The sequence below is a fragment of the Miniopterus schreibersii genome, assembly GCF_964146895.1.
Source record: "Miniopterus schreibersii genome assembly, chromosome: 7".
NCBI classification, from domain to species: Eukaryota; Metazoa; Chordata; class Mammalia; order Chiroptera; family Miniopteridae; genus Miniopterus; species Miniopterus schreibersii.
Genome location: NC_138108.1, coordinates 25477045 through 25503672, shown reverse-complemented (window position 1 = coordinate 25503672; position 26628 = coordinate 25477045). Strand labels below are relative to the sequence as shown.

The 26628-nt window shown below is 44.2% G+C and overlaps 1 protein-coding gene across 2 annotated transcripts in view; it reads right to left on the bottom strand.

Moving 5' to 3' along the window:
• The window catches only part of RFTN2 (raftlin family member 2), a 42468-nt gene extending 18073 nt beyond the window's left edge, over positions 1–24395 (bottom strand). Inside the window, exons 1-5 of one of the 2 annotated variants that reach the window (XM_081143343.1) lie at positions 23703–24395; positions 10896–11079; positions 9262–9376; positions 6295–6538; positions 3872–4075 (exon numbers count right to left, since the gene is read on the bottom strand). In XM_081143343.1, the coding sequence (XP_080999469.1) occupies positions 3872–4075; positions 6295–6538; positions 9262–9376; positions 10896–11079; positions 23703–23841 (886 nt within the window). In that variant the 5' untranslated portion in view covers positions 23842–24395. The remainder of the gene's footprint in view (positions 1–3871; positions 4076–6294; positions 6539–9261; positions 9377–10895; positions 11080–23702) is intronic. The other variant, XM_081143344.1, reaches the window with a different exon arrangement.
• Between the last annotated feature and the right edge of the window lie 2233 nt (positions 24396–26628).

The following is a 26628-nucleotide window of genomic DNA, read 5'->3' as shown; positions in this document are numbered from 1 at the left end:
GATCCTACACATTCGTTTCAGCTCGATGTGACACTGACACTCCTGTAAATGTAAGGAAGGGTAATATTCCATTTTAGTTCTTTTGGTCCACGTGTCACTGTTGGCATTAAACTGCCGGGAGGTGGGCCCAGGACCACCTCTGAGAAGTGGAGGGCAAGCACATACGGGGATTCTCATTCTGTATTTCGTTCATGACACTCTGTCCCCAGACCGAATCTCAGCCTGCCCACTGCTCTCATCTCTGCCGTCAGCTCCGTACAGATCATTGCCACAGCTCTTGACAGCTTCCCATGTCCACTCGTGTCCTCTGTGACCCATTTCCTAAAGTGAGGCCAGGGAGGTTCTTTTTAAAATGCAGATCAGGTCACAACTCCTTTAAATTTTTAAACAATGACTTGGAATAAAAATCCTGAAAGGATAGCAAACTGCTTGAGAGCATACACTCCACCCGGGTGCCCCCCCCGTTGCGTGAACAGGGGCACATTATTTAATAGCTCTGTGCCTTAGTTTTGTCATCTGTAAAGGGGAATAATCGTACCTACCTCATAGCGTTGCTGTGGGGTTTAAGTGAGTTAGTAAACGTAAAGTGCTTAGAACAATGTTGGCGCGCAGTACATCCAAACACGCTAACCCTTGTTGCACTGTTTGTGTGATAAGACTGTGCGGAGGGGCTGCTGCTTACCGCTCCCACCTCGTCTGCAGCCATGCTCTCTCCAGCGACAGAGACCTTCTCCTGGTTCCTCTTTCCTGCCCTAGAGCTTTTGTACCTTTGGGCCGATTCCTTGCCTAGAACTGCCTGCCTCTGCTCTCCCCGGCCTTCCAGTCTCAGCGGGATTGTTCCCTTGTCAGACGAGACCTCCTGACCACCCCTCTAGGTGGGTTCTTCCTGTTAGTCTCAGTACATTACCCTGCTGGGTAACATTACAACGCTTTTCTCGAGATTTTGAAAGTCAGTATATTTGCTTTAATCCCTGTTACTGCTGATGCCGCATGGCCAGCTCGAGAGCAGGGAAGATGTCCGTTTTGTTCATTGTTGTAAACCCAGGGCCTGGCACATGCATGTATGTGAAGTGAGTAAATGCATATTTCAGTGTCTTTACTCCGCTCCTCATTCTGACACGTCTCCTCCCAATTCTATACCAGCTTTTTTATAGAGGTGAAGAGGTTGAACTGAATATCAAGTGAAGTCTGAAGAGAATTCATAAGGAACTAGACTGCAGCCTTACTAAATACTAAATACTAAAGCTGGGAAGAGACTGCGCTCTGAGGATGATGGGGGCTGGTGAAGTGTGTGTGTGCACGCGTGTGTGTTGTACCAGTGGGCAAAGCTGCCCATCCTGGCCCATGTCAGCTCCCCTGAGTCTCTGTATGTTCTGGTGGGAACCTGTCTCAGTTTGGTTGGCTCTCCTGGGTCCACTTGGAGGTCTTATTCCACTGGGGAAGGCCCACGAGAGCGTGCGGTCACCCAGCTGAGGCCTGGCTTGGTGGAGGCCGGGATGCTGGAGGTCAGGTGCAGGAGCCCAGGCAGTGAGAGCCCTCAGGCTGCAAGGACACACGAGGGCCTAGGGCGCGCCTCCTGTGGGGCTTCTCCAGGCAGAAAAGGCTTTGGGGGTGGCTGGGAAAGGGCACCGAAGAGGAATTTCACAGCCTTACAACTTTCCACCATGACCCTGCCAAAGGAGGAAACGCTTAAAAATCTTTTCTTCCTTCTGTTTCTGTTTATTTTATAAAATGAGATCTGTGGAGAAATGTATTTAAGTTTGTGAGCAACGTCTGGTTTTGTGCTTCTATCCCTTGCGATGGCTGACTTCTGACACTGTTTTGGGAGAGGGTGGAAGCAAGACAAAGCAAAACGCATTGTCCTGGGAGCCTTTGCTGTCAGGCACCAGCGGGCCCAGAGCAAAGCGGCCGATTCAGCCCCGCTTCCTCTCGACTTGCCGCCCACAGTGGCACAGGCATCCGTCACAGTGTCCCCTCTGCAGCTCCCTGCAGGCTCCCAGGGAAGTCCCGAGGGACACGCCCAACGCCAGACCCCACAGACTGAGGTGGCTGCAGGGGCTCGGGCCACAGTGCAAAGCGTCTGGCAACACATTCCAGAGCCGCTGGAGAGCCTCCCCTGGGCGCTCTAAATGGCCTCTGAGGCTCTGAGAACAAAAGCCCCTCAGAGCCTCTAACTGGCAACTGCTGCAGCTAATTTTATTTTCATCGGGCAAATGCCTGAAAGAGACTGTGAAAAGAGTATTTTTTGTTTTTCCTTCAGCAGTTAGTCGCAAACCAGAATCTGAAATGGCTCCAACTCAGGCTCTTTGGAGGGAAAATGAAGGGGGGGGGGGAACATGAAGCATGAACCGACCTCCAAAGGGAAGATCCGGACTGAAGGCACTGTAACTGCACGTGGGGAGTGTTGGGAAAGAAAACGAACCGCAGGAAATGAGCTCTGAGGGTGGGCGGGGCTCTGTGGGAGTCACTTTGCATGTACTACATCTTATTACATTCTCACAATAAAGGAGGAGTATTTTTTAAATTTAAATTTATTTAAGTACAGTTGGTATACAATCTCATATGGGTTATGTTAGTTTCGAGTGTACAATATAGTGATTTGACATTTTTATACCTTACAGTGTGATCACCCCACTAATTCTAGTGACTGTCTGTCACAGTGCACACTTGTCACAGTATTATCGACTATATTCCCCTTCACCTTTTTCACCCATCTCTCCACCCCCTCTCTTCTGGTCACCATGCCTTTTGTCTCTGTTTCTGTGAGTTAAAGTGGGACTATTTTTATCCCTGTTTGAGGAAACTGGGGCTCAATGAGCTCAACTGACTTCTTTAAATCACACAACTAATAAAGAGAACAGGATTTAAACACTGGTCTGTCTGACCTTAAAGCCCATGCTCTTCCGATCAGATCAACTTGGAAGAAGTTTCCAATAACCAAAAAATACTAAAAATTATTCCTTGAGCACCTGCTATGTGCCAAGCACTATGCAAGGTGCTGAACTTCTAGGTGTTCCCGTGGGCTCGACCCTTAATCCTGGCTGCAAGTGAGAAGGATCCACTGGAACGTGACTCTTGTTAACTTAAAATGTTCATCCAAAGTCTGGAGTTGCATTAGTGAAGGTATCACTAGACTGACTTAAAGATAATAAGGTATTTTGAGGTCTCATCTTACTCACTTTTCCATTCTTTTTTCTAACCTCGCTATTCCGGTTAGGGTCCCCAGCTATTCTGGTTTCCATGCCTCCGTCCTCCATGCTTCCAGCCTCCTTTCTCTTTCTTTTCTTTTAGCACTAATCTCTTTTTAAAAACACTTTGCCTAGAAAGTCATTTTTGGAAAATTTTGTTTGTTTGTTTTTGTGATATAGATGAATGATTACAGATTCCATTTTTCCTAAAAGAGGAAGGCTGGAGACAGGTGAAAGATGGGGGGAAGCAGGAATAGATATGAGATCAACATCATTTTCTGAAGCAAAGATTATTTTTCTAAACAAAGTATAGTTAGAGTCAGGTAGGTAATGTCCAAAATGGGGATAGTGTAATAAATTTGGACAGTAATCCTCAAACGCCATTGTAAGCCTCCTGATTGGGTTGTTGTAGTATCATATTTGGAAAATCCTACTAGTCGATCACACAATGGTTTGTCTAGTCCTGACAATTACAATCCAACAGCAAACGTTACATTAGAATTCCACCACCCAGGATGGTTAAGCTTTTAAATTAAAGCTACATGGCTATTTAAGGATTGGAATGTGTTTCATTAGAGATATGTAGTCCTTTTAGCCACTGAACTTGAGAGGAAAAACATTTCCACCAACCCTAACACAAGGTCAGTTTTTTAGATATCAATATATCATAATTTGAAACTTACCTTTCGGCGTTTCCCAGCATAGAAAGGAATCAATTAAAGACAAGCCTTGCTTGTAATAGAACGTAGTCAACTCCAGCCAGTCGGCATCAAGCGTACTGATGACGGACCCTTTTCTTGTTACTTTTACTGACAGGACGCCCTCCTGGTACGTCCAGCAGCCTGATTCATCATCACACACATTGAAGACTATGTACAGCTTGTTATCTGAGGACAGGTATTCAGAAGGGGGGAAAAAAAAGAGAAACTATAATTTCATTGACAAGATTCCTAAAATATTTTTTATTGATCACGAGCTATTTCAAGCATGAGAGTGATAAACAAGCACAGAGAATAGAATTACCACTCAGCTTTATCAAATGTCAACATTGTGCCAAGTTTGCCTCAGACTTTTTCAAGGAATTGAGAAATGGATGTAGCTGAGGCTCACTCCGTAACCTCCTCTTATCCTGTTCTCCAGAAATAGCTACTGTAATGAATTTGGTGTCTAACACTCTCATGCAGGCTTTTATTCTTTTAATATAGACTTATATACCCACGAATTATATACAATGTTTTGTAGTTTAAAAAATTTCTAAAAAGTGGTGTCATACTTACACATGTCAATCTATAAATTGATTTTCTTGTTCAATATTATGCTTTTGAAGCATAATTAATACTTTATAGATCTTATGCATTTAGTTTACATAGTATTCCAGTTTACTGTTCTCTGTGGATGGACGTATACACTGACATATTCCAAATTTCTGTTCCTGCAAATATTTGAACATTTAGACTCTAGAATACTTACTTAGACATGGAATTGCTGGGTCATATCTTACACTTTACTGTAAACTGGCAAATTCTTAATTTTGGGGGGCCTATGGACCCACACCTGTGATTGTGTTTTAGAAAGTCTACCACCACTTGCCTTAAGACACAGGTATTTGGGTATGTGTGTTGTGTGCATTTTTCTGGGTTGAGTCTCATGGATTTCATCAGATTCTCTAAGGTCTTTGGTGTTGCTCCCCCCACCCCTCAGTGGTCCTAAGAGCACTGCCACAGAAGAGTTATTGAGAGGTAAACAAACCATTCAGAAAGTGGAATCTAAAGACTGATACTTAAATTAAGCGGGTGGCATGTTGGGTTTAGAATTAAAGAACCGGAAACAGACGGCTGATCTAATCACGGCAAGGATGGGACCCAGCCGTTCAAACGGGGCGGTGGGCGGAGGGGGCGAGCAGCAATCCAGCCGCGGCTCGGACCCTGGCCCACACGGACATTCCCAAATTTCACACGCTGCCGGAAAACCAGGGTGGAGGTTAGCCCGGGACGGGCGAAGAAAGGGGAGGGCGGTGTGGGCGAGGCCGGGCGAGGCGACGCGCTGGTTTTCTAAAGGAGCATTTCGTGCCGACCTGGGTCAGGGGGTCCTCGGGGTGTCCGGGGTGTGACGCACACCTCGGCCCGGCCGGGAAGCCGCGGCCCCGTCTGAGCGGCGGCAGCGGACTAACCGCAGCGCGGGCTCTGCGGGCGCTCCGTGCACCCCCCGCTGCCGCTCGCAACCCCCCTTCCCCACAGAGGTCGGGGCGCTCCCGCCGTGCGGAAGCCGGCACGGCCCTAACTCTAAGTTACACGCAGCTTTTTACTTCCTCTAGTAGCACTTTTTAAAGCGCTCCTGACGGTATCGGAAGACTTTGCAGGGCCCGGAAGCACGAGGAGAAAGCGCTCGGTTTCCCCGAGGGAACTGCCCGTCGGCCGGGGGGGACACTGCTGCTCAGAGGTCTTCAGGGCGCGCGCGCCGCCGCCACCCCCATGCTGCACCCGGCGTCCCACTTCCACGTTCTGGTGGATGGTCACAGACACGAGTTGGCTTCGAGGGTGGAAACCACCCCCGGAAAGGGGAAAGCCCAACCCACGTCCTCGCGCACCGCTCGGGGACCGGCCTGAGCCAGAGGCGGGTCCGTACAGAGCGGCTTAGGGCGGCGCGGGCGGGGCGGGTCCCCGGGCGGGGGTGGGGCGAGGGGCGGGGCGGCCGCGGGTCCCCGGGCGGGGGTGGGGCGAGGGGCGGGGCGGCCGCGGGTCCCCGGGCGGGGGTGGGGCGAGGGGCGGGGCGGCCGCGGGTCCCCTGGAGGGGGCGAGGGGCGGGGCGGCCGCGGGTCCCCGGGCGGGGGCGGGGCGAGGGGCGGGGCGGCCGCGGGTCCCCTGGAGGGGGCGGGGCGAGGGGCGGGGCGGGTCCCCGGGCGGGGGGCGGGCGCCTTTTCCCGCTGTGCGCGGAGGGCGGCGCTGCCGGGGGGCCCCCCCTCGCTCCCGCCCCGGGGACTTTAAGGACTCGGGGCAGGTCTAAGTCCGCTTCCTGGGCCGTCCCAACCCTTAGAGCTATGACAGCCTCACACTACTAAACAATTCACTTTGCTAAACTCAGCCCGTTCCGCTCGCCGGCCCGTTACCTTCTCCCCTTCCGGGCGTCGAGGCCCCGGGGCTGCCGTCCCGCTGCGCCGGCCACCGCCCCCCTTCGCGAGGGGGCGGGTCCCCGGGCCCCGTCTCGCAGGCGCCGGCGGCCCCGTGGGGCGCGCGTGTCGCGGGCGGCGCGGCCTCCGCGCGTCCGTCCCCGCCGGTCCCGCTGCCGCAGGGCGGGCAGGGCTGCCGCACGAGCCCGACGAGCCTCATTCCTCTTTCCGAAGCGACGTTCACCTGGGGTTCAAAGAGGGGAGAACGAGAGGAAGTCTCAGCGAGCCCAGGACGCCGCGGGCCGAGCTCGGCAGGAGGGACTGGCCGAGCCCCGGCGGAGCAGCGCGCCCGAGGCGGGCCACCCGGTCCCGCGGAGCCCCAGAAACCGCGAGCCGGAGCCACGGGCTTTTCAGAAGGTTACTATTGGAGAAGAACCAGTAATTCTGCTGCATGGTTTCTGCAGACCTGTTAACCAGTGGTCTCTCCAGTTGAGGCAAAATTAAAAACTATTCCAAGGAATCCCCCCAAATAACATTACCAAACACATCTTAATTAATAAAAAAAGAGATATGAATTTTAAAGCAAAAAAAAAATACAGTCGTTCAAAAGTAACATTGTTCGCTGTGGGGAAAGGGAAACGTTAAGTGACGAGTTCCGGACAAAAGTGCGCGTGCACTGCGCCCGCCAGCGCACCCTCCGCGCGCCAGGCTCCGGGTCGGCCGCCCCCAGCTCCTGCCGCCCGCCTGCCCGCCGGCGGGGGAGATTCAGGCCCGTCGGAGGGCAGGGCCCGGGGGCGGCCCACTCGGCCCTGGGCCTCCGCTCGGCTTCCTCTCCATGTCTCTGTCCCTTTTGCGTCCACGCCCCCCCCCCCCCCCCCCGGGCTACACTGACAGTTATCTTGAGGGCAGGACGGTGTCTTACTCACCTCCGCAGGGTGATGTTTTGTACCTACAGGTGCCCTGTAAGTACTTGTTCAATAAGTTAAAGAGCGACGTCTTTTACGTGGGCACTGTTAAAAACAAATGTTTTAGATGCCACCTGCGAGGGGAGAGTAAGTGATGACGGAGGGTGCAAGCAAAACCCTCTGCAGTCAGAAACGGAATGGAGTGAAAAGGGCAGGGCGGGGGGGGGCAGAGCCAGAGAGCGGGTCCAGCCAAAGGGGTAACTGCTGTTGCCGCCGCCGCTGAGGAGGGGAGCACTGCTGGGGACAGAGGCCTGTGCGGACACAGTATCGTTTATTCACTCCTCTGAGTTAACACACTGGCGCTGTAACAGTGCATGGAGCCTTAAAAACAATCACAGACTGTCCTTCCCACCAGGCGTCCTGGGAGAGGGAGGGAGGCGGCAAGGAAGCACTCTGCGGACGGAAACAAACATGCACCGCCAGGGCTCTCTCCGGGCCTTATTAGTTGATTCGGGTGAAAAGGTGCAGAAGCCTTTTTCTATTAGTGGAAAGTTTTATCTGGAAAAGTCTGGTTACAAACAGACTATATTATTTAGTCTTTTTCATTTTTTAAGTTGGAAGATTGATATTTTCCAATGTTATTTTTATTTAAAAATCCCGGGGGGAAAACACTCGTAAACCTAGTTTTAAAAATAGAGCAAACATTGATACAATGTTAAAATGACTTAAAATCTAGCTGTCTAACAATCAGCTCTTTATATAAGGCAGCCGTTCAAAAGTAACAGTTGGCGTTCATCTATTGCTCTTGTTCATACATGGGGCAACGTTCAGATATTTTGTGCGCTGTGTTTCCTGAAGTTTTTCCCTTTATGAAATAACCCCTTTACTCTAATTGCTGAAATAACAGTACTTTCCTGTTTAAATAGATCTTTAACCGTCTCCAGGAAATCAAATGCAAAACAAGAGCTCTGATGGTGATCTATTAAGACTAAATTAGTAGTTACATTTTTGTTTTCAAAAGAAATTTTCTGGAGTGGATTTATTCCCAGACAAAAAAAAAAAAAGGAAATTTCCCAGAATAGTAATAGTAGACAATATGTGTACCTTGTTTATAAAAATGTAGTCTCAAAGGCTGTTCCTGAAAAACCTTATTGAATGGTGACTTTATACCGAAATAGGAAATATCATTAACAGCTATAACTGGCTCTGCATAAACCACAGGTAATCTTACACATACAGTCATTGACAGTTTAGGAACAATAATAGAAACAGCTAGCAAGTTCCACAGTTTCTGCCTTGAAAGGAAATGCCTTAGGCCTTTGGTTGCATTCATTTAGATAAAAGCTAAAACCTTTTAAGTTTCTTTTTAGTCAGTGCAACTAAAAAGAAAACTTCAGAATAAATTTCATCAATTTAGAACACTTATAAATGTAAAATTTTTTCTTGATGTTAATCAATATACATTTGGTATTCAACTTTTCATTTAAGTTTCAATTATGTTATATATTTTAATATGTTTTTATTGATTTCAGAGAGAAGCGGGGAGAGGGGGAGAGAGAGAGAAACATCAATGATGAGAGTCATTGATCGGCTGCCTTCTGCACGCCCCCTACTGGGGATCGAGCCCAGAATCCCAGCATGTGCCCCGACCAGGAATCGAACCACAATCTCCTGGATCCTAGGTCCATGCTCAACCGCTGAGCCATGCTGGCCGGGCTAAAATATTATCTCTTTATCTCATTGAAATGAGTGGCATGTCTTTCCTACAGAACAGTTGCCCACTTTCCCAACGGCACTTGTGAAGTAATGATTGCTCCCCCCTTTTATTTCATTGGGTTTATTATGTGTGTAAATTTATTTCTGGCATTTCCATTCCATTTTCTTGGCCTATATTTCTGCTTTTAACTTGGTACAGTTTGATATATGTGCTTCCATATGTTTTAGATTCTGGTGGAATGGCTCCTATTATTTCCTTGCTCTTTTTAAAACAAGAAAGGAAGTTGACGAAGAAGAAATACCAAATATTTCTCAATACCCCATGAAAAATGTACACATTTAGTACCTTTTCTATCAGCTCTTTTGCTACGTCATTTGTTTGTGTCTCATAAGTTAGAGGACATTCCTCAATCACAAGTCGTGGGCGTCTTTGTCCGCTGGGTGCTGCTGAATGCTTCGGGCTGCAACAGAGAACATGTTCATGGTTGGAAGCCATGTGCTGATGTTAAGCTAATAGGCTCACATGAAATGAGTGAGCGACTCACAAATAAGGCAATAATTTTTTTGTTTTATTTCAAGCCTAGTGGTTATGTTCTTGTGCAAAAATACCAGAAAAACAGTCACTTTTATTAATTTAACCTTCCTTAATTTAAATCTCTATTAAATTAATTTCTAATTTAATATAGAAGAAAAATTTCATGTCGTTTTAACAAAAGTTATGAGAAATGATTTTAGATGACTGTCATACCTCATTATTGCACAAAAGCACAAGTAGAAATCGTATTAAAATGCAGATCAGTGGTGTCCTGTATTTTTCCCTTTTCTCACCTTTACTCCTTACTTGCTCCTAGCCTTGTCAGGGAACTACTAAGTCTATTTTCAGTAACGCTAAACGAGAAAAAACGTCTACATGGTTTGTAAGCTTGTAATTAGGAAACGTGTTACTAGTGTGTGATAAATGGCACGTGTACTTGGGAATGCCAGAACTGGGCCAGTCTGATGAGCCGCACGCTCCCTCTCAGACGCGGCTAAGGGCACAGTTACGCGGTGAAGACAGTGTCCCTTAAAAGCACACCCAGAGGTTTTTCAGAACAGTTTTTTCTTCAGTGTTCCTGGTTCCTCTCTTTTCTTCTTATTTAGCTTTTTGCTTCTCTGCTTAGCCCCTTCTATAGTTCAAGTGACCGATTAGTAGCCCATTACGATAAAGAGAAAACACAGTTTTTACCCCGGTCTTTGAAATGGTTTTGATATACTTGGAGTGGTTTAAAAAAACCACAATGTGTTAGTCAAAGAAAACCGGTCTGGTGATTTTTATTCATCATTAGAAGGAGCAACAGAATTTGAAAACTTTCAAACTTACAAGCTAACCTGGCAAAAATGGTTGCAGTATTGTTTGGGAAAGTAGCTATTTCAAAAAGTTTTGAAAAGTAAACTAAAGTAGACAGCTTTTACATCCTATTTTTTGAAAAAAGCTGGTAAGAGGCCTATCCAATTTGTGAGAACTAGGCATGTAGGCCTTTTAGAAGTAAAAATTTTAGAAGGTAGAGATAGTTTCTGTTGTCACTATGAATAAAACAAAATAGGACAGTTAAAAAAAATGCTTGGAGAAAGTGGACTTCAGTCCAGCCAGCTCTTTCAGCCCCTCGAGGACTCAGAGCTATCAGCCAGGCCCTCATCTGCTGAAATTGCTGCAGGAGCTCCCATGTGCTTCTCCAGTCTGTTTCCCTTTCCCTTTGTTCACTGACATCCTCACCTAGGACCTGCTTATCTGCAAGGGGCCCAAATCAAAGAGGAGTGTTAAGGAGGAAACGTAAGTTTCCTTCCCAGAATCCGGTTCAAACAGTGGGAAATGTGCCTTAAACCAAAACCCTGGCTTATCTTTTATTTCTATCACTTTGTTCAAACTTTCTGTTCTTTTAGCCAAAGAAATGCCATTCAGCAGCTCCTTAGTGTGACTGTTTTCTTGGGCAGCAGGCTTACCTTAATTTCAGGCGCGATAGCACCACCCTGTATAGGTAACTTGCAGGTAGGTGTTTTCGCTGCCACACAGGTTGTATGACAGGATGAATTGCCCCAACAATATATCCTTTAAGATAGTAATCTTCCACTTTTGTTACTATATCTGGGATTGAATTTATCTTGATGACTTCTGGGTTTGGTGAAGCTGAAATATCAAATGCAAAGAGAAATTTGAACATTCATAAAATGGAATTACACATTATTTCTATCTATGTGTGATAATACTAATAACTAGGAAACATACATTTTCCTAAATTAATTTCAGAAAATAGCAACAGTAACCTTGTCAGCTGGTAGATACATAATGTTACCAATATGTCTTAAAGTAAAAATACAATGCCTTATATGATTTTTTTTTTCAATTAAGGCAGCTTTATTTCTTAGGATTTCATTTGACTATATTTCCATTAATAGATATTGAAGACATACACAAGAGAAACAATATTAAGTTGAAGAGCCAATTGTTTTTATGGTTCTGAACAAGATGAGATGCATAATTTCTTAAGAATAAAATTCATACAAATCTAAATTAAAAATGGGAGAAGTGGTATTTGTTAAACAAGAATTACAATTTCCAATTACACTTCTAAACCACCGTGTTTTTTGGTTTTTTAATCCTCACTCAAGGATATGTTTTTATTGATTTTAGAGAGAGAGAAATATCAACGTGAGAGAGAATCATCGATAGTTGCCTTCCGTGTGCACCCTGACCGGTAGTCGAACCTGCAGCGTTTCGGTTTGTATAGGATAATGCTCCCGCCAACTGAGCCACCCGGCCAGGACTAAGCCACCGTGTTTTGCTTCTCTGGGAAGCTAAAAATATGATTTCTTATGGCTCTTATATCTATGTTAGAGTAAAGGAATTGAAAAAGTAAAGGTATCCAGAAATTCTTTTTAATAAGTAAGAATTCTGAATGTATAGGAAATTGAAATGCAACATTGATATGCAACTCAGCCATCCCTCTGAGGCAGAGTAAATCTGCAGAAACTATACAGTGATACCATCTGTATGGTTTTTAGTAAAAGGAGTAGGGTGTGTTACTTGGGAAAATGTGCTGAGTGTTCCAGCAGTATTAATTTAAAAAACAGCTTTCTGTAACAGTATTTCTCATTTTCTGGGAAACAATCAAGAATTAACATCTACCAATAGCCCTGCCGTGTGAGTATCGCTTGAGTAACAAAACCCGTGAGATTAATTCCAGCTCTGGGCAGCACTGTCAGTGTGGTCAGTGGCATCCAGCAAAGGACTGCGGCTCATGGCCTGGGCACAGGAAGGAGGTTAGGGAGCAGGCAAGGAGAGGGTCAGAGGAAATCCCCTCCTCCTCCTCCATTAACATCCACGCCTGGAACAGAAAACCACACCGGTGGCAGTCACGGCAGCTTCTCAAAGGAAAGCAGGGCACTCAATAGGAAAGTTACACAGACCAGGGTGAATCCATTTCCTCAAAGTTACATCCTCACTTGGATTTAAACTAATCTCTTCCTAATGTGTTTTCTTCATCATCAGGAATGGGAATAAAAAGAGAACCATCCCGGACTTTGTAGAAACAGTTGGATTTCATTGTGAAATGACCCAGTTCTGCCTGGTGTGTGGCAATCGCCCTCTGAGTCATTTGCTTTTACCGCTTTTCAGTATTTTAACTACCAACCCTGATGTCCAAACAAAGGAACTGAAAAACTATAAAGGAGAATAAACTGTTGAGATTAGGAATCAAACATAACCTGAACTTATTTTTAGAGCTATATATGAATCCTACAAAGTTTTAAAGAAAATTTCAGTTTTGAATGGATCTCGTGGCTTACTGCAGACAGTGGAAGTGCTTTCGCACGACACGAAAGGTGGTTCATCGTCTGGCCCCTGCCTGCTTGTCAGCCTTCGCTCTTACCCTTCTCGCGCGTCTCGCTTCCGCAGGCCTGAGCCGCTGGCTCCTGATGCTGGCCGGCTGCTTCGTGACGCCAGGCCTTCGTTTCTTCCCTGCTCCCCGAGCCGTGTCAATCCCTCCTCTGTGCTGTGTGCTCGACCTCTTCCTTCTCAGGCTGCATGGTAGCTACTTGTTTATAGGTCTGTCTCTGCTGTTAGACTGCTAATTCCTTAAGGACAAGGGACCTCCCTATTTCTCTTTCTGTGCCTACCATTTTCCCAGGTCATTGTGTTAAGTTGGAAACACTATTCATAAGGAGACTAAGAAGTGAAATGATTGCAGGAAGGCGGGAAAGCTATCAAGGTTAGCTGGTGGAAATAAAGTGAGGTCAGCAAATTCAGGAACTGTACAGGTTATCTAGGCCTCGATAGAGACACACAGGGAAACAACACACAGGCAGTGTGTGGAATTCTTATTCTCCTGATCACAAAGGTGAAGGTGGTCAAGAACCTAGCGAGAATCCAAGCAGGTAGTGTTAAAGGTCATACTCACTTCAGGAGGCTCTAGCTTTAGGCCCCACTTTATGTTCCTCAAGTTCATGATATTATAATGAAAAAAACCACATTACAGTCCGGCCGGCATGGCTCAGTGGTTGAGCGTCGACGCATGAACCAGGAGGTCTGGGTTCGATTTCTGGTCAGGTTGCAGGCTCGATCCCTAGTAGGGGGCCTGCAGGAGGCAGCCAATCAATGACTCTCTCATCATTGATGTTTCTCTCTCTTCCTCTCCCTTCCTCTCTCTGAAATCAATAAAAACATATTAAAAACACACACATACCGCATTGCAAATGAGGTAAAAAGTAATGAGCGGTGGAGCTACATTGGGCGGGATTAGCTCCACCTTGGACTGAAACCTGGGGAGAATTTGGAGAGGACTGTGGCGCACGCAAAGAACGAGCTCTGGGAGGGCCTCGGGGCCCTGCTTGCCTGGCTTCTCCGCTGACTTGTTTGGAGTCGCTGTTGGGCCCTGTCCTGTCGCAGCCAGTCTGCTCCGCTGCACTGCTTATAAGGAACCCCCAGAAATCAAGAACTCAGGGTTGGGGAGCGTGCCCTCTCCTGGAGCCCGGGTCAGGGTTCAGAGCACTGAGGCAGCCTGTTGCGATCTTATCACTTTCCCAGAGAGGGGGCAGTGCAGCAGCCCACACTTAAAGGCATTTAATGCTTTCAAACAGGCGCTAATAACCATATCCTAACAAACATATGTAAAGATCACGTTTGTTTTGGGCGGGGTGCTTTACGTAAATTATTTAACTGTCTCAGGTGTGAATGTTCTCCTACCTGGAGGTCTGTGTCCTGGGATAAACAGCGCTCAGCACAGACATGACAATTATGGTAAGTGCTTAAGAAAGACTTATTAAATACTAACTGAAAGAAAAATTGGATGTAACATTTGCCTATTCAACGAACAGAGGTCCAGGGTGCTCACGGGGGAGGGGTTTAGAGAATAGACTCTAGGACCAGACTGTCTGGCTCCAACGCCCAGCTCTGCCACGGACTAGCCTGGCAAGGTACTTTTGCATCCACGTGCCTCAGTTTCCTCATCTGCAAAGTGAGAATAAGAATAGAATCTACCTTAGAGTGTTAGGAGGGTTAAATAAATTAATGTTTGTTCCTAGAAGGAATCTGGCGTGTGGCGAGTGCTTTGTCAGATAAGGTCCCCCCTGTCTAGAGTGGGAATGCACTACTCTCAGGAGGAGCACGAGGCTCTAGAAGCAAATCGCCTGGGTTCAAATCCTGGTTATGACACTTACTAGGCATGTGATCTGAAACAAGTTCTGTACCTCTCTGAGACGTGGATAAATAATTGCATTAACTTCACAGACTTGCTTTGATAGTAACTGTAAAACATGAGCCCAGTACCTGGCACAAAGTAAACACTCAAACATCAGAGATGTTCCTGTCTGTTGGTGGCCGAGCCCTAAAAAAGATCGTTTCAAATGAAGTTGTCCCCAGAGATAAGTCATTGCTGGTTTAAACAATCCCCAGCAAGAAGATCATTGTATTTATTCCAAAAACATGGCCTGGCTTCCAACCTGTAGAACTCTAATCAAGGCCCCTAACTCACACTGTAGATCAGAGGTCCCTAACGCATGCTCTGAATCTCAGGTCCCTAACCTACACTGTAGAATTAGGAGTCCCTAACTCACACTGATCTACCATGTTGAGTGTCATGGACTCAAATGTCCAAAAGTACCAACCAGGCTGATAAAGCAAAGAAAGCTGCTGTGCTTGATATGTGGTGAGGCCCGGAGAGTACTCAAAACCTCAATCAAAGAGTGCAGCAGCCCCAGCTGAGTGCTGCCTTATGGACATGTGGGCCAGGTGTTACAGGATCTTAAACTTTTCACCACCACCCCCCAAATCCAGGTTCTTACGTAATGTCTTTCAATTTTTAAAAGTGACAGTTAATTAAAATACTTTAACACTGTACACACCCAGTGAGACCTGTCTGATGGCTGAAATATGGCCCATGTCTCGTTGGTGTGTGACTTGTGCTCTGGGTCACCTCCTGCTTTCTGCAGGCCAGAGCCTTCCCAGGCCTTGACCAGACCACCTGGACTGTCTTAGACAATGTTCAGCATCCCAGGACACAGAAAAAGGGGTCCAAGTCGTCCTCACTAGTGGGGTAGGAGGGTGATGGTAACAGGAGGGCTGTGGTTCACTCCATTGACAAATTGTCCTTCTTATCCGACATCGGGACTTGCTTTAAACGTGCTAGCATCGGTCAAGAAAGTTAAACCCAGGAGCAAGAAGAGGAAAAATAAATTGGGAATTTTGTGGAGAACTGTCCTCCACGTAATTCCCTTGATTCTTAATAATGTTTGGCACTGAGCTGAAACGAGGCGGGAAGGCTGATTCGGCTTAGAACCGTGAGGAAGGGGAGAGCTGTGCACACGGAGGAGGCACTGCCGTCAGTGCTCAATTACGCTGGAGGCCAGGCCTTTGATTTGATGTCCTTACACTGGGGCAGTGATATCAGAGGCTCTACTACTTTTAAACACAGGAAATTAGGGGGGAGGCGGCGGTTGTTTTGGCTGGAATTTGAACTGCACCGGCGGTTAGCAGCAGCTGCAACCATCCTGCCCGTAGCTCCCCACCACCATTCTTTCTCAGTTCTTTGGGGAAGGAACGAATGGTGTAGTTTATAGCATTAATGGGTGTGGTTGGTTACTGTTAAATTAATGCTACATGATTAGTAAAAGCTTTATTATACCTTACAAGGCTACTGTGAAGAACTGATGGAAAGAAAGCATTTTGTAATTTGCTTTGAAAATGGTACAAATGCAAAGTGGCTTTTTATGATTAAAATCAAAACATGCTGAAGGTTAAGCAATAATCTATATTTATCCTTATAGTTTCTAAAATAAAATAACAGACTTTTAAATGCTCCTTTGCTTAAAGTCTTCATAGACAAAGGCCAACTTTTAAAAACAGGGAAAGTCACATTCTAATATAAAGCTAAGAACTTGTTCAATGCCAGAAGCTTTGCTCTCGTGACGTAACTCTATGAAAATAGTCCATGACATATATATGTTCTTTCTACCAATTTACTTCTGAACATTAGTATGTATTTTTGAAGTATTTATGAAACATTGTTTCCTCAGATAAAAATACAACGTGCAAACACTGGCAAGAAATTTTACCATATTTTCAAAAGGAAACAGACTGTCAATCTCCATATTCTATCTAGGAATTATAGTAAAAAATAATAAGTAACATATACCAAGTGCATATTTTGTGCCAGAGATTATGAGAAATGCTTTACACACCTCATCTTTTCTGTTGTTGCAATTGTCAAAGGTTTATTGCTGATTATGTAATATAATAAATATGGCTATACATGTCTATTCTTAATCCTTACAGCACTCCATAAGGTAGATATTATTATTATTCTCAGATGAGGAAACTCAGGAAGATAGAGACTTGTTAAGCTGCCTAAATTGCTACTAAGTAAGTGGTAAGACTGTACTTGAACCAAACAGACTGCAGAGCCAGTGCTCCCGTCTAAGGACACTCTAGTACCTACAGGAAAGAAAAACTTCATTGATTTGGATTATGTTAATTCAGAAGTTGTGAACGTTCAGACATGAGCTGGGGTAAAGCTTTTGGGCTATGATAAATTGTAAAGCAATTAATGTATGGGCATTAAAAAGAGTATCTGGTTTACTTTTTAAAATGTTTTAAATTACTTAGAACCATAAACTACTATATAAACAACATCCAAATGTGTAATCCTTTGTTTTCAATGAAAGCTGCCTTTTTTGTAGTCACTCATTAATATATTTAATTGAAACAATATAACTGCAGTTTTAAAATACACTAAAACTCTATTGCACTATGTAGTTCGTTCTTACAGGCAGATACAGGACCAAATTATGACCATTTCAAACTCCTGCAGCCTCATGTCTCACCGCTGCCTCCTGTGAGTGCCCCACCCCGTCCATTCGCCTCATTCCGACTCCCCAGACAGGCCCTAACATTTTCTCTCATTTCTGAGTCTGTACATCTTGTCTTTCAGCCTTGTTTCCCTTACCCCCCACTTCCTACTCAGTCTTGTTTCTTGTTTTTTTAATATGTTTTTATTGATTTTTAGAGAGAGAGGAAGGGAGAGGGAGGGGGAGAGAGAAACATCATTGTGAGAGCAAGACATCCGCTGCCTCCTGCATGCTCCCCACCGGGGATCTAGGCCACAGCCCCAGCATGTGCCCCCCCGGGAACTGAACCAGCAGCCTTTCGTGCATGGGGTGACGCCCAACCAACTGAGCCACACTGGCCAGGGCTATTCGGTCATTTTTTAAAAATTTTGGGTGGGTGTAGAAATATAACATACAAAACATACTTAAAACTGCCAACACTTGGGCAACAACCATCCATTAAAAAGTCAGAACATGGCGGGCACTCCAGAAGCTTCCCATTTCACCCTTTCCAATGACAACCCCTCTCCCTCTCTGTACTACTTCAACATTAATGGTCATCACTTCCTTGCTCTTCTTTCTAGTTTACTATCCAGTGTGCAGCCTTGAACACTATTGTTCATTTTTGTCCATTTTTTGAGCTTTATATAAATAGAATCATACATTGTGTACTTTTGTGTCTGTCTTCTTTCACTCAACATTATGTTCGTGAGACTCATCTGGCATAGCTTGTGCAGTTGTAGTTCGTTCATTTTCATTGCAGTATAGTAGAGGTCGGCAAAGTACTGCCTGTGGTCTGCTTGGTTCCACATGGTATGTTGGCACAATGGCAGAGATGAGTAGTTGTGACAAAGACCACAGACCACATGGCCTGCAGAGCCTAAAAGACTTACTCTCCGCCCCTTTGCAGAAAACGTTTGCTGACTTCTGCAGGGCAGTGCCCCACTGTGTGAGTATACCAGTTTATTTTTCCTGTCTCTTGTTCTTGGATTTCTGAGTTGTTCCCACTTCTGGGTTATTACAAATGCTTCTGTGGACATTCCTGTATGTGTATCAGAGTGCACATGCGCCCGCATTTCTGCTGGGTGTATGTTCAGCTAACATACACCCAGGTAGGCCAAAGCCTTTTTCCGACATGATTGAACCAATTTACAAACACCTGTTGATAGCAGTCTTTTTAAATTTTAGCCATTTTGAATGATTTGTAGTGGTATCTCACTGGTTTTAACATGCATTTTTCTGATTATTAACAACATCGAGCACAGTTTTGTACGTCTATTGACCATTTGGATTTTCTGTCTTGTGAACTGCCTAAGTTCCTTGTCCATTTTCTATTGGGTTGTTTGTCTTTTCCTTACCGATTTATTTGCAGTTATATTTTATATATTCTGCATACAAACCTCTGTCTAAGTCTCACTCATTCTTTAGATCTCAGATGAGGTGGCGTTTCTTTAAAGGAGTCTTTCTGGATCCTCCCAGTCAGGGGGATGCGCTCTTCTCCCTGCTTCTGTGACCCTCGCACCTCTAGCACAGCCTGTACCCCAGCATGTAGTGCGTGTGTTGTAACTGACGCTCTTTTATTGGTGTCTCTCAGTAGGATGCTCAGGATGTGAGTTCATAGAGCACAGGGACTAGGCTCTATTTATCTAGGCTCTGTACATGCTCACTGTTAGTTCAAACGAATGTATGTCCAACCAGATGTAAGAAGCATATATAGGAAAAAGATCCAGTATAGTGTAGATTGCTGATAGAAATGTATATGCATTTTCTCCCAACATCAATATTTACATAAGTGGGTAACTGTATGCTATTATCAGAGATTGTCCTCTCCCTCCGTTCAGAATGGGATATTTCTCCTCCACAATAGTCTGAATTTGTGAGGTTTTATTATTTTTTTCTAAACCAAAATATCTCACCATTTCAAACAAAACGGAACTCCTTACATAGTTTTTTTTACCTGGTAGGAATTTAGGCTGGGCACCACGGTAATGTTGCTGCTTGAGTAAATTTAGTCATTTTTTTATTATTAGTTTCTTTTTATGTAGCCCTGGACACTTTTGACTGCTTGAGGAAATGCCCAGGAACTTATTAGATTTAGACAGAAATAGAAAATTTAGCTGGACCCTCCCTCCCTCCCTTCCTTCCTCCCCCCTTATTTCTGATCCTTTATTCACCACTTGTTGATTTTTAAAAAATGCATTCTCTTCAGTGCTGCATCTTCATTATTCTCGAGAGTTCTCTAGTAGTTAACGTTACCACCGCTTCTGGTTTTGAACCCCCTTTCCTTGAGTTCTCTGGTGCTCTCCGTCCCTTCTCTGCCATATGCTAAATATGCCTTACGCTTAGCCCGAGACGCCCGTGCTCTGCCCGTGTTCCCTCTTAACACCTATTCCAGTTCCTCCTGGAAATCATTTCCAGCTTGCCTCTGGGAGAGTCTCCACCAGGAAGTCCCTCGGCCACCTCCAGTGCGACACGCGGGCACTGGAACTGCTGTCTACCGCACGTGGACTCTGGGACGCCTCCGACTGTCGGGGGCGTCATTATTTCCAGTTACTCAGACTCAGGACCGGATTCCTCGTTCTTTCTGTCCCTTCACATCCAGCCAGCCACAGGCTAAGTTCCTCCCTCCTAAGACGTTACATTGACCCCTTGCCTTCGGCCCTCATCGCCGCCCCTCAGGCAGGCCCTGGGTCAGCCTTGACCACTACAAGCAGCCTTCTAACTTCTCTCCTTCCTCCCATCTCTCCCCATTGCGATCGCACACGAACGTCCTAAAAACACTTCTCCGTGTCTATCAACCACTGTTCAAAGGCCTTCACATCTATTTATTCCCCAGAGAATCAAGGAATCCCTCCTTGGCCAAGTCAGAGCGTCCCATCCGCCCTTATTCCCAGCCTCACGTTCCGCTTCCTCCTACAGCCCCAGCTCACTGCTCCATTCAATAGCCCTGAACATGCTTCAGCCTCTTAGTCTTTTTCTGGTGTCGAAGCCCTATTTTTTCTTCAGGTCAGTTACAGTCTTAACTCGAGTTCTAACTAATCATATTCAAAACTGACTTTTCCTTTTCCTGACACCTCCCGAATCATGTATTGCAATTTTTCATTTATTAATTCAACACAACTTACTGGCCGTTGGCCATGTGTCAAACACTGTGCTAGAAACAAAGGTGGTTAAGATACAGCTCCCGACCTTGAGGAGTTCAAGATCTTGTCCAGTTTGACCAATTAGAATATAAAACACAGGAGGGCAGGAACCATGCCTTATTCCTTGTATTTCCAGTACTCATCGGCGTCTTCCACAGAAGACATACCTTGTCTGTGTTCATTGCTGTTAACAGTGATTATAAAAGACAATGAGAGGTTCTTGTTCTAATAATAAGGAAGCAAGCTAGAGACCGGCAACATTTTACTTAATATATTTCACATAATTCTACTCGAAATTCCAGTGAGGAGCCTACCATCTGTCCTGTTGGGTTTTTAGTATTTTAGAAACCCCTTTTACTCATAAAGATATACATGCTCTAAAAATCCTTAAGGCTGTTATTATTTAGATTGTTTTCTAGGATTGTACAGGGAGGTAAGCTAACCCTTTTGGATAATTTGCAGAGTTAATTTAACTTTTCATTAATAAATTATATTTAACACACATATATACACACTCACACACTCTGATAAAAACACACATATAGATTATTATACAGTAAAACAGAACATTTATCACAAAAAATGTACTGGAATCTCAGCAGTGCAGTTGGTAGACCAGGCATAAAGCCAGGTGGTATAATAATAGTTAACCTTTGATTAAGTGCTTACTAAAGTGCCAGGTACCTTTTCAAGTAGATTATCTTATATTATCTCCTTTAATCCTTAGAACAACTCTCTTACACAAGCACCATTGGAACACCCATTTTACAGATGAGGAGACTGAGATATAGTGAAGTTTAAAACTTGCCACAGTTAGTGAGCGAAAGAGCCTTGATTCGGAACCTAGGAATTTTGATTCCAGAGCCTTATATGCTTAATGACTATGATATTATTTCTCCCATAGAGATGTAAACAATGGCTCAAAGTATGCCTCCCCCCCCCATGAAAAAACAAGTGTGGGGGAGGGGAGGGGGAGGAGGGAGGGAGGGAGATGTAACTGAACGGAAAATAAATAAGTTCAGATAATCACAGCCCCCATAACAGGGCACTGGGAATCTCAGAGTCTCCTCCTCCTGCCCTACTGGGTAACGTCTACTCTCTGTCTTATGTCCCGTGTTTGGAAAAACAGAGGAAGACAAAGTAAGAGACAGGCTTGTCATGAGTACACACAGCTGTCACCAGACCATTTTGTTTCCTGAAAGATTGCTCACTGCACAGTGGCCTCTGAGAGGCAGGAGGGGCCACTATTCTGTGCTCCTCACAGGACCCCAGGACAGAACCGCCAGGGCTGAATGTAAGGCTGGCACGCTCTTGCCTCCCCTTGACTCACTCCCCTGGAAGCTGGAGTGGCAGGTGGAGGTCAGAGAGGAGAGAGGAAGATGGTGTGGAGTTGGGTGATGCACAGTTTTGGCTTCTGGGCCAAAGTCAAAAACAAAACAAAACAAAATAAAAACATGTGGAATAATTAGAGAGAACAGGGACACCAGGAGACAGGCGCCTGGACCAGATAGGAACCATGTGCAAGTTTAAAATATGTGCCTGCTTTGTGTGTTAACATTTGCAAACTATGCCATACTTATACTTTATATATAGCATAGTAATCTGTTACCTCCTCCAAACCCCTAGTGTGGAAGGTAGAAATTACATTCCTTTCACAGAGAGAAGGACTTCTGATAACAACAAAACCAAAATGACTTCTAAAGAAATGCTATAGAGGTTCCTGACTTAAGGATGACTGCATTTATACCAATTTGCTTGAGATTTTTAACATTGTGGGGAGGAAATAAATCAGAAAAAAATTCAAGTTACTTTAAGCCCCATGATCCTATGGGGGATGGTGCAGCAAACCTTAAAGTGCAGCTCAAAATGGCTCTGGCCTAAAGTTTATGAATAGACAAGGTTATAAGTTTAAGGAGAGTGTGTGTTTGTGTCCTATGAATTTATAGAAACCAGTCCTAAAAAATAATCAACATGGACAATCAATGGAGAAAACATAGCACCACATCACAGAAATTTTCTCAAATAATGGTTTTTGGAAAAGTATAAACAAATTTACATGCTTGGTTACTTCTTTGGTCACCATTATCTTAATCGACTTTTAATTTTCATAATTATAAAGAAAATTAAGAATACTGACACTTTTTTCTTTGGTAGCCTTAGCTTTAGATAAAAATGGAAATGTGAGTATGGTAAAGCAGAAGTACAGATTTTGGGTATGTCCCTGGAAGGGATCTTGCTTGCTGGCCAGCTCAGTTTTTGACAAAGAAAAATGGGCTGCTCCTGTTTCTCGCACAAAGATGCACTGTTCACAGAGCGACCCCAAAAATGGAGAATTTGTGTTTAAGTTGAAAAGAAGTTAAGATGATACCCAATGTGATAATATGCTTAGAAAGTATAAACTTTCTAGTCACTGGTAAAATGTGTGGCTTTTTAAAATTACAGGTATAACTTTGTAATAAGAAGTTAAAATACTGATATCTGGAAATTCTAACGGTAAGCAAGACACTCTAAGTTCCATGCTTAGTATCCCATTATTAAAGATACAGTTCTGCTTTTTAAACACTTAGTTTTATCCAGGCTGCCGTACAGTACTCTTAAGTTTCCGAAAGAAGCGAGGCAAAGTATTTGTGAGGTCGAGCTGCCTCTGTTCCTTCCACAGGGCTGCCATCTGGGCTTGTTTATTTGTGTTTCCAACTTTCTGGAACAGGGAGTTTCTCTGTTTCGGACAGGGCACCAAGCAAAGGAACTGCTCTTACAGAAGGCTGTCTTTTCTTCTTTTTTACTGTATGTTCAAACTTCAAGTTTAGTTTGGTCAAAAATATCCAATAACTAGCACAATCACAAAATTTAACATAGCTGGAAACCTCAGAATTGGCTTAGCAAAAACTCCCACACGATGCAAGTATTATTTCCTACATGCTACCTTCTTGTGCCTTTCGGGTCTTTTTCAAAACACAGACTGTCATTAAGGCTACAGCTATTTGGCCTGGAAATCAAACATTTTCCATGTACCCTTCTACAAATAAGCATTTGATTTAAAAATGAAGAAATATTTCTAAGCAGTTTTTCTAATTCTATGAAGTACATGTGAACCATGTTACAAAAAACAAAGCAAACAAAACAAAATCTTTCCATATATAATTAAGAGACAAAGCATTATTGTTAGATTGATTATGCAATCTGATTATGAAGAACACTTTAAAAATTAACAAACCAACACCCCAAAAAACTAGCAGTCCCTTATCTTTGAAACATTTCATTTAACAAGTAAAATAGAAGGAAAAAGTACCTTGTAAAGTAAAATCCAGCAATACATATTCGTAAGCAATTTCTGTCTTTGTTTCCACTTGCGGTCTCTTCAGGGTAGAAAATATTTTTCCAGGGCTGCTATCATCAGGGTCTTCTAGCTTTCGAAGTCCGCACCCCATTGCAAAATCTGTAAGGAATTAAACTGCAGGACAGGGGAGGGAGAGCAGCAAATTCTGTTGTTTAAGTTGCAAAAAGAAAGTTATGGACTTAACTGCTTTGATTTTTTCAGCTAAACCATAGATGCTCAAACAGAAAACATTTGAGTCCAAGGAAAGGAGCTGAAGACTTTTTCTATCCATTTTTCTGTAGAGTCGTTGAGCCCATCATGAGTAAGCCCCAGCTCCGGGAGGCTGGGCTGGATCTTAGGAGAAACATGCGAGCTGCTACAACTTAGCGGAGAATTTCCCTGCCACGTCAATTTACAGCCAGCCCCCTACCAGAGTTCTGTCGCTCAGGGCACCAACTGTGCTTTGTCTATTCCAGTTGGCTGGATGATAAAAGAGGTGTCCCAAAGCGGAAATAAAAACGCAAAAGTGCAACTCAGATGGAAATATCTACGAGCAGAGGATATATTCAGACACAGGGGCATGCGATTCTTTTTCTTTTTTCTCTTTTCCCCTCTTTCCTGTGCCCACCCCTCCTTCCTCCCCGCTACTACCAGGAAAGCAAAAGGAGAGAGAGAGAGGGAGAGAGAGGGAGGGAGAGGGAGGGAGAGGGAGGGAGAGGGAGAGAATGAAGAAATGGATTCTCAACATGATTGGAAACAAAAATCATTTCCAGAACGGAAGTCAGTTTTATGAGGAAACTTTCTGGACTCTAAAAGGAGAAAGCAAAGTTGTGTGTTTTTTTTAAAGCAAACAATTTAGTCTTTAGGTAGCACTTTTGAGGATTTCTTTTGACACAAAGGTTCTTTTTGCTGGAAAAATTATATAATAATTACAACTGCCAAATAAAAAGGAAATATTAAAATATTTTAATAAAAATACTTTAATTGCAAAGGAGAGGCAGATATGTGGATAGTTTTCCTAAGATCCTTAAAGTTTAAAATACTCTGCTTTTAGAAGGCTTATGATAGTAACTAAGAACACTCTGCAGGTCCCAAAGTAGCTGTAATTTAAAAAACACACCACAACAAAACTGACAACTTGATTCATTCAGTCTTATAAACTGTCATTTGCCTGAAGTCAAAAACAATTTATGATGGGCCAATTGTAATGAGTGCTTATTGCATTTTAGCATTTACAGGTCAGGTGGTATGATGCGTTCATCCAATCTGAGAGCCCTGGAATCAGACGGTTTGGGTTCAATCCTGCTTCTAACGCCTACTAGAGATGTGATCTTGGGCAAGTTACTTGACCTCTTCAAGTTTCAATTTCCTCCCCTATAAATTGGAGTTAACAATAGTACTTACTTCATAGGCTTGTTATGACAGTCAAATGAGATAATCTTATCTCACATCCTAACACTATGCCTGCCTAATAGCACAAAATAAATTTAATGTGTTTACATTATAAAACAGGGTTGAGAGTAGTAATAGGAAGGAAGGGATTCTACCACCACTCCCATTATTTACAAAACAAACCCTGATCACATTTTGGATTCTAGAAACACAGCCTGAAAAGATTTTTTCAATCACGTTGAAGAGTGCACGTGAAAACTCTCAAAAGGAGGGGTTGGATTATTTAGTTTGTAGATCACTATGACCTCTTGTCTCTTCCTTCTGCCTACTTGTCTTTAAATAGTTTACTTCTCAGAAATGTTTTTAACAGAGGAAAATTTCATAGCCCGTCAGTCTCAAGGGTGAGCATGGTTCGTGGTAAGCAATTTCTGGGTAAACTTGGCTAAAAAGACCGCAGACTCTGACCCAGTATGACCTGTTAGACTATTCACAGTGCTTTCACACCTGCCATTTTTTATGTTCTCTTCGTATGATGGGCTGAGAGCTCCCGGATGGTAGAAAATGGAATATTTGAAGTTCACTAGTTTTTATTGCAGTGCCTAAAGATTATTTAAGTACTCACTATATTAAGTGCTTGTTATCGTCCAGGTACTGAACTAGATGCAGGCTGGGTATACAAGATGACTGAAGAAACTTATGGTTTAATGGTGAAAGCAGAGTTATAAACAGATATTTTCAATTTGACTTGGTAGCTGCTGAGATAAAACATGCGTGGGATGCTATAGAACCCAAGAAGCAGCCTCCAACTCAACTTGGAGGATGATATATGAACTGTCTTGAGGATCGGTAGGCACAAGATAGATAAAGGTGGCCCTATTGGTTTGGCTCAGTGGTTAGTGTTGGCCCGCAGACTGAAGGGTCCCGGGTCCAATTCCAGACAAGGGCACATACCTCGGTTGCAGGCTCAATCCCCAGCCCTGGTTGGGGTGCGTGTGCGAGGCAACCAATTGATGTGTCTCTCTCACATCAATGTTTCTCTCTCTTTCTCTCTCCCCTTTTCCACTCTCTCTGAAAAGCAATGGAAAAATATCCTTGGGTAGGGATTAAAAAAAAAAAAAGATGGGCAGTGCCCCGGCCTGGTAGCTCAGTTGGTTAGCGCGTCATTCTGATTCGCTAAGGTTGCAGGTTCAATCTCTAGTTGGGGTACATACAAGAAGCAACCAATGAATGCATAAGTAAGTGGAACAACAAATCGGTGTTTCTCTCTCTTTAAAATCAATTAAATAAAAAAAAAGGTGGGAAGCATGTGTCAGGAAAAGGGACAAGCATGAGCAGTATCACAAAATCATGAAACAGTATGGCATACACTTGAAGGACATGAAGCAGTTAAAAATTAGCAGAACATAAAATGTGAAAGAAGACTAAGCTGTTAGGGAGGCAGGAGCTACGCTGTAATGGGCCGTGCCATACAAAGGGAATTTGGACTTTATTTTGTAGGCAACAAAGG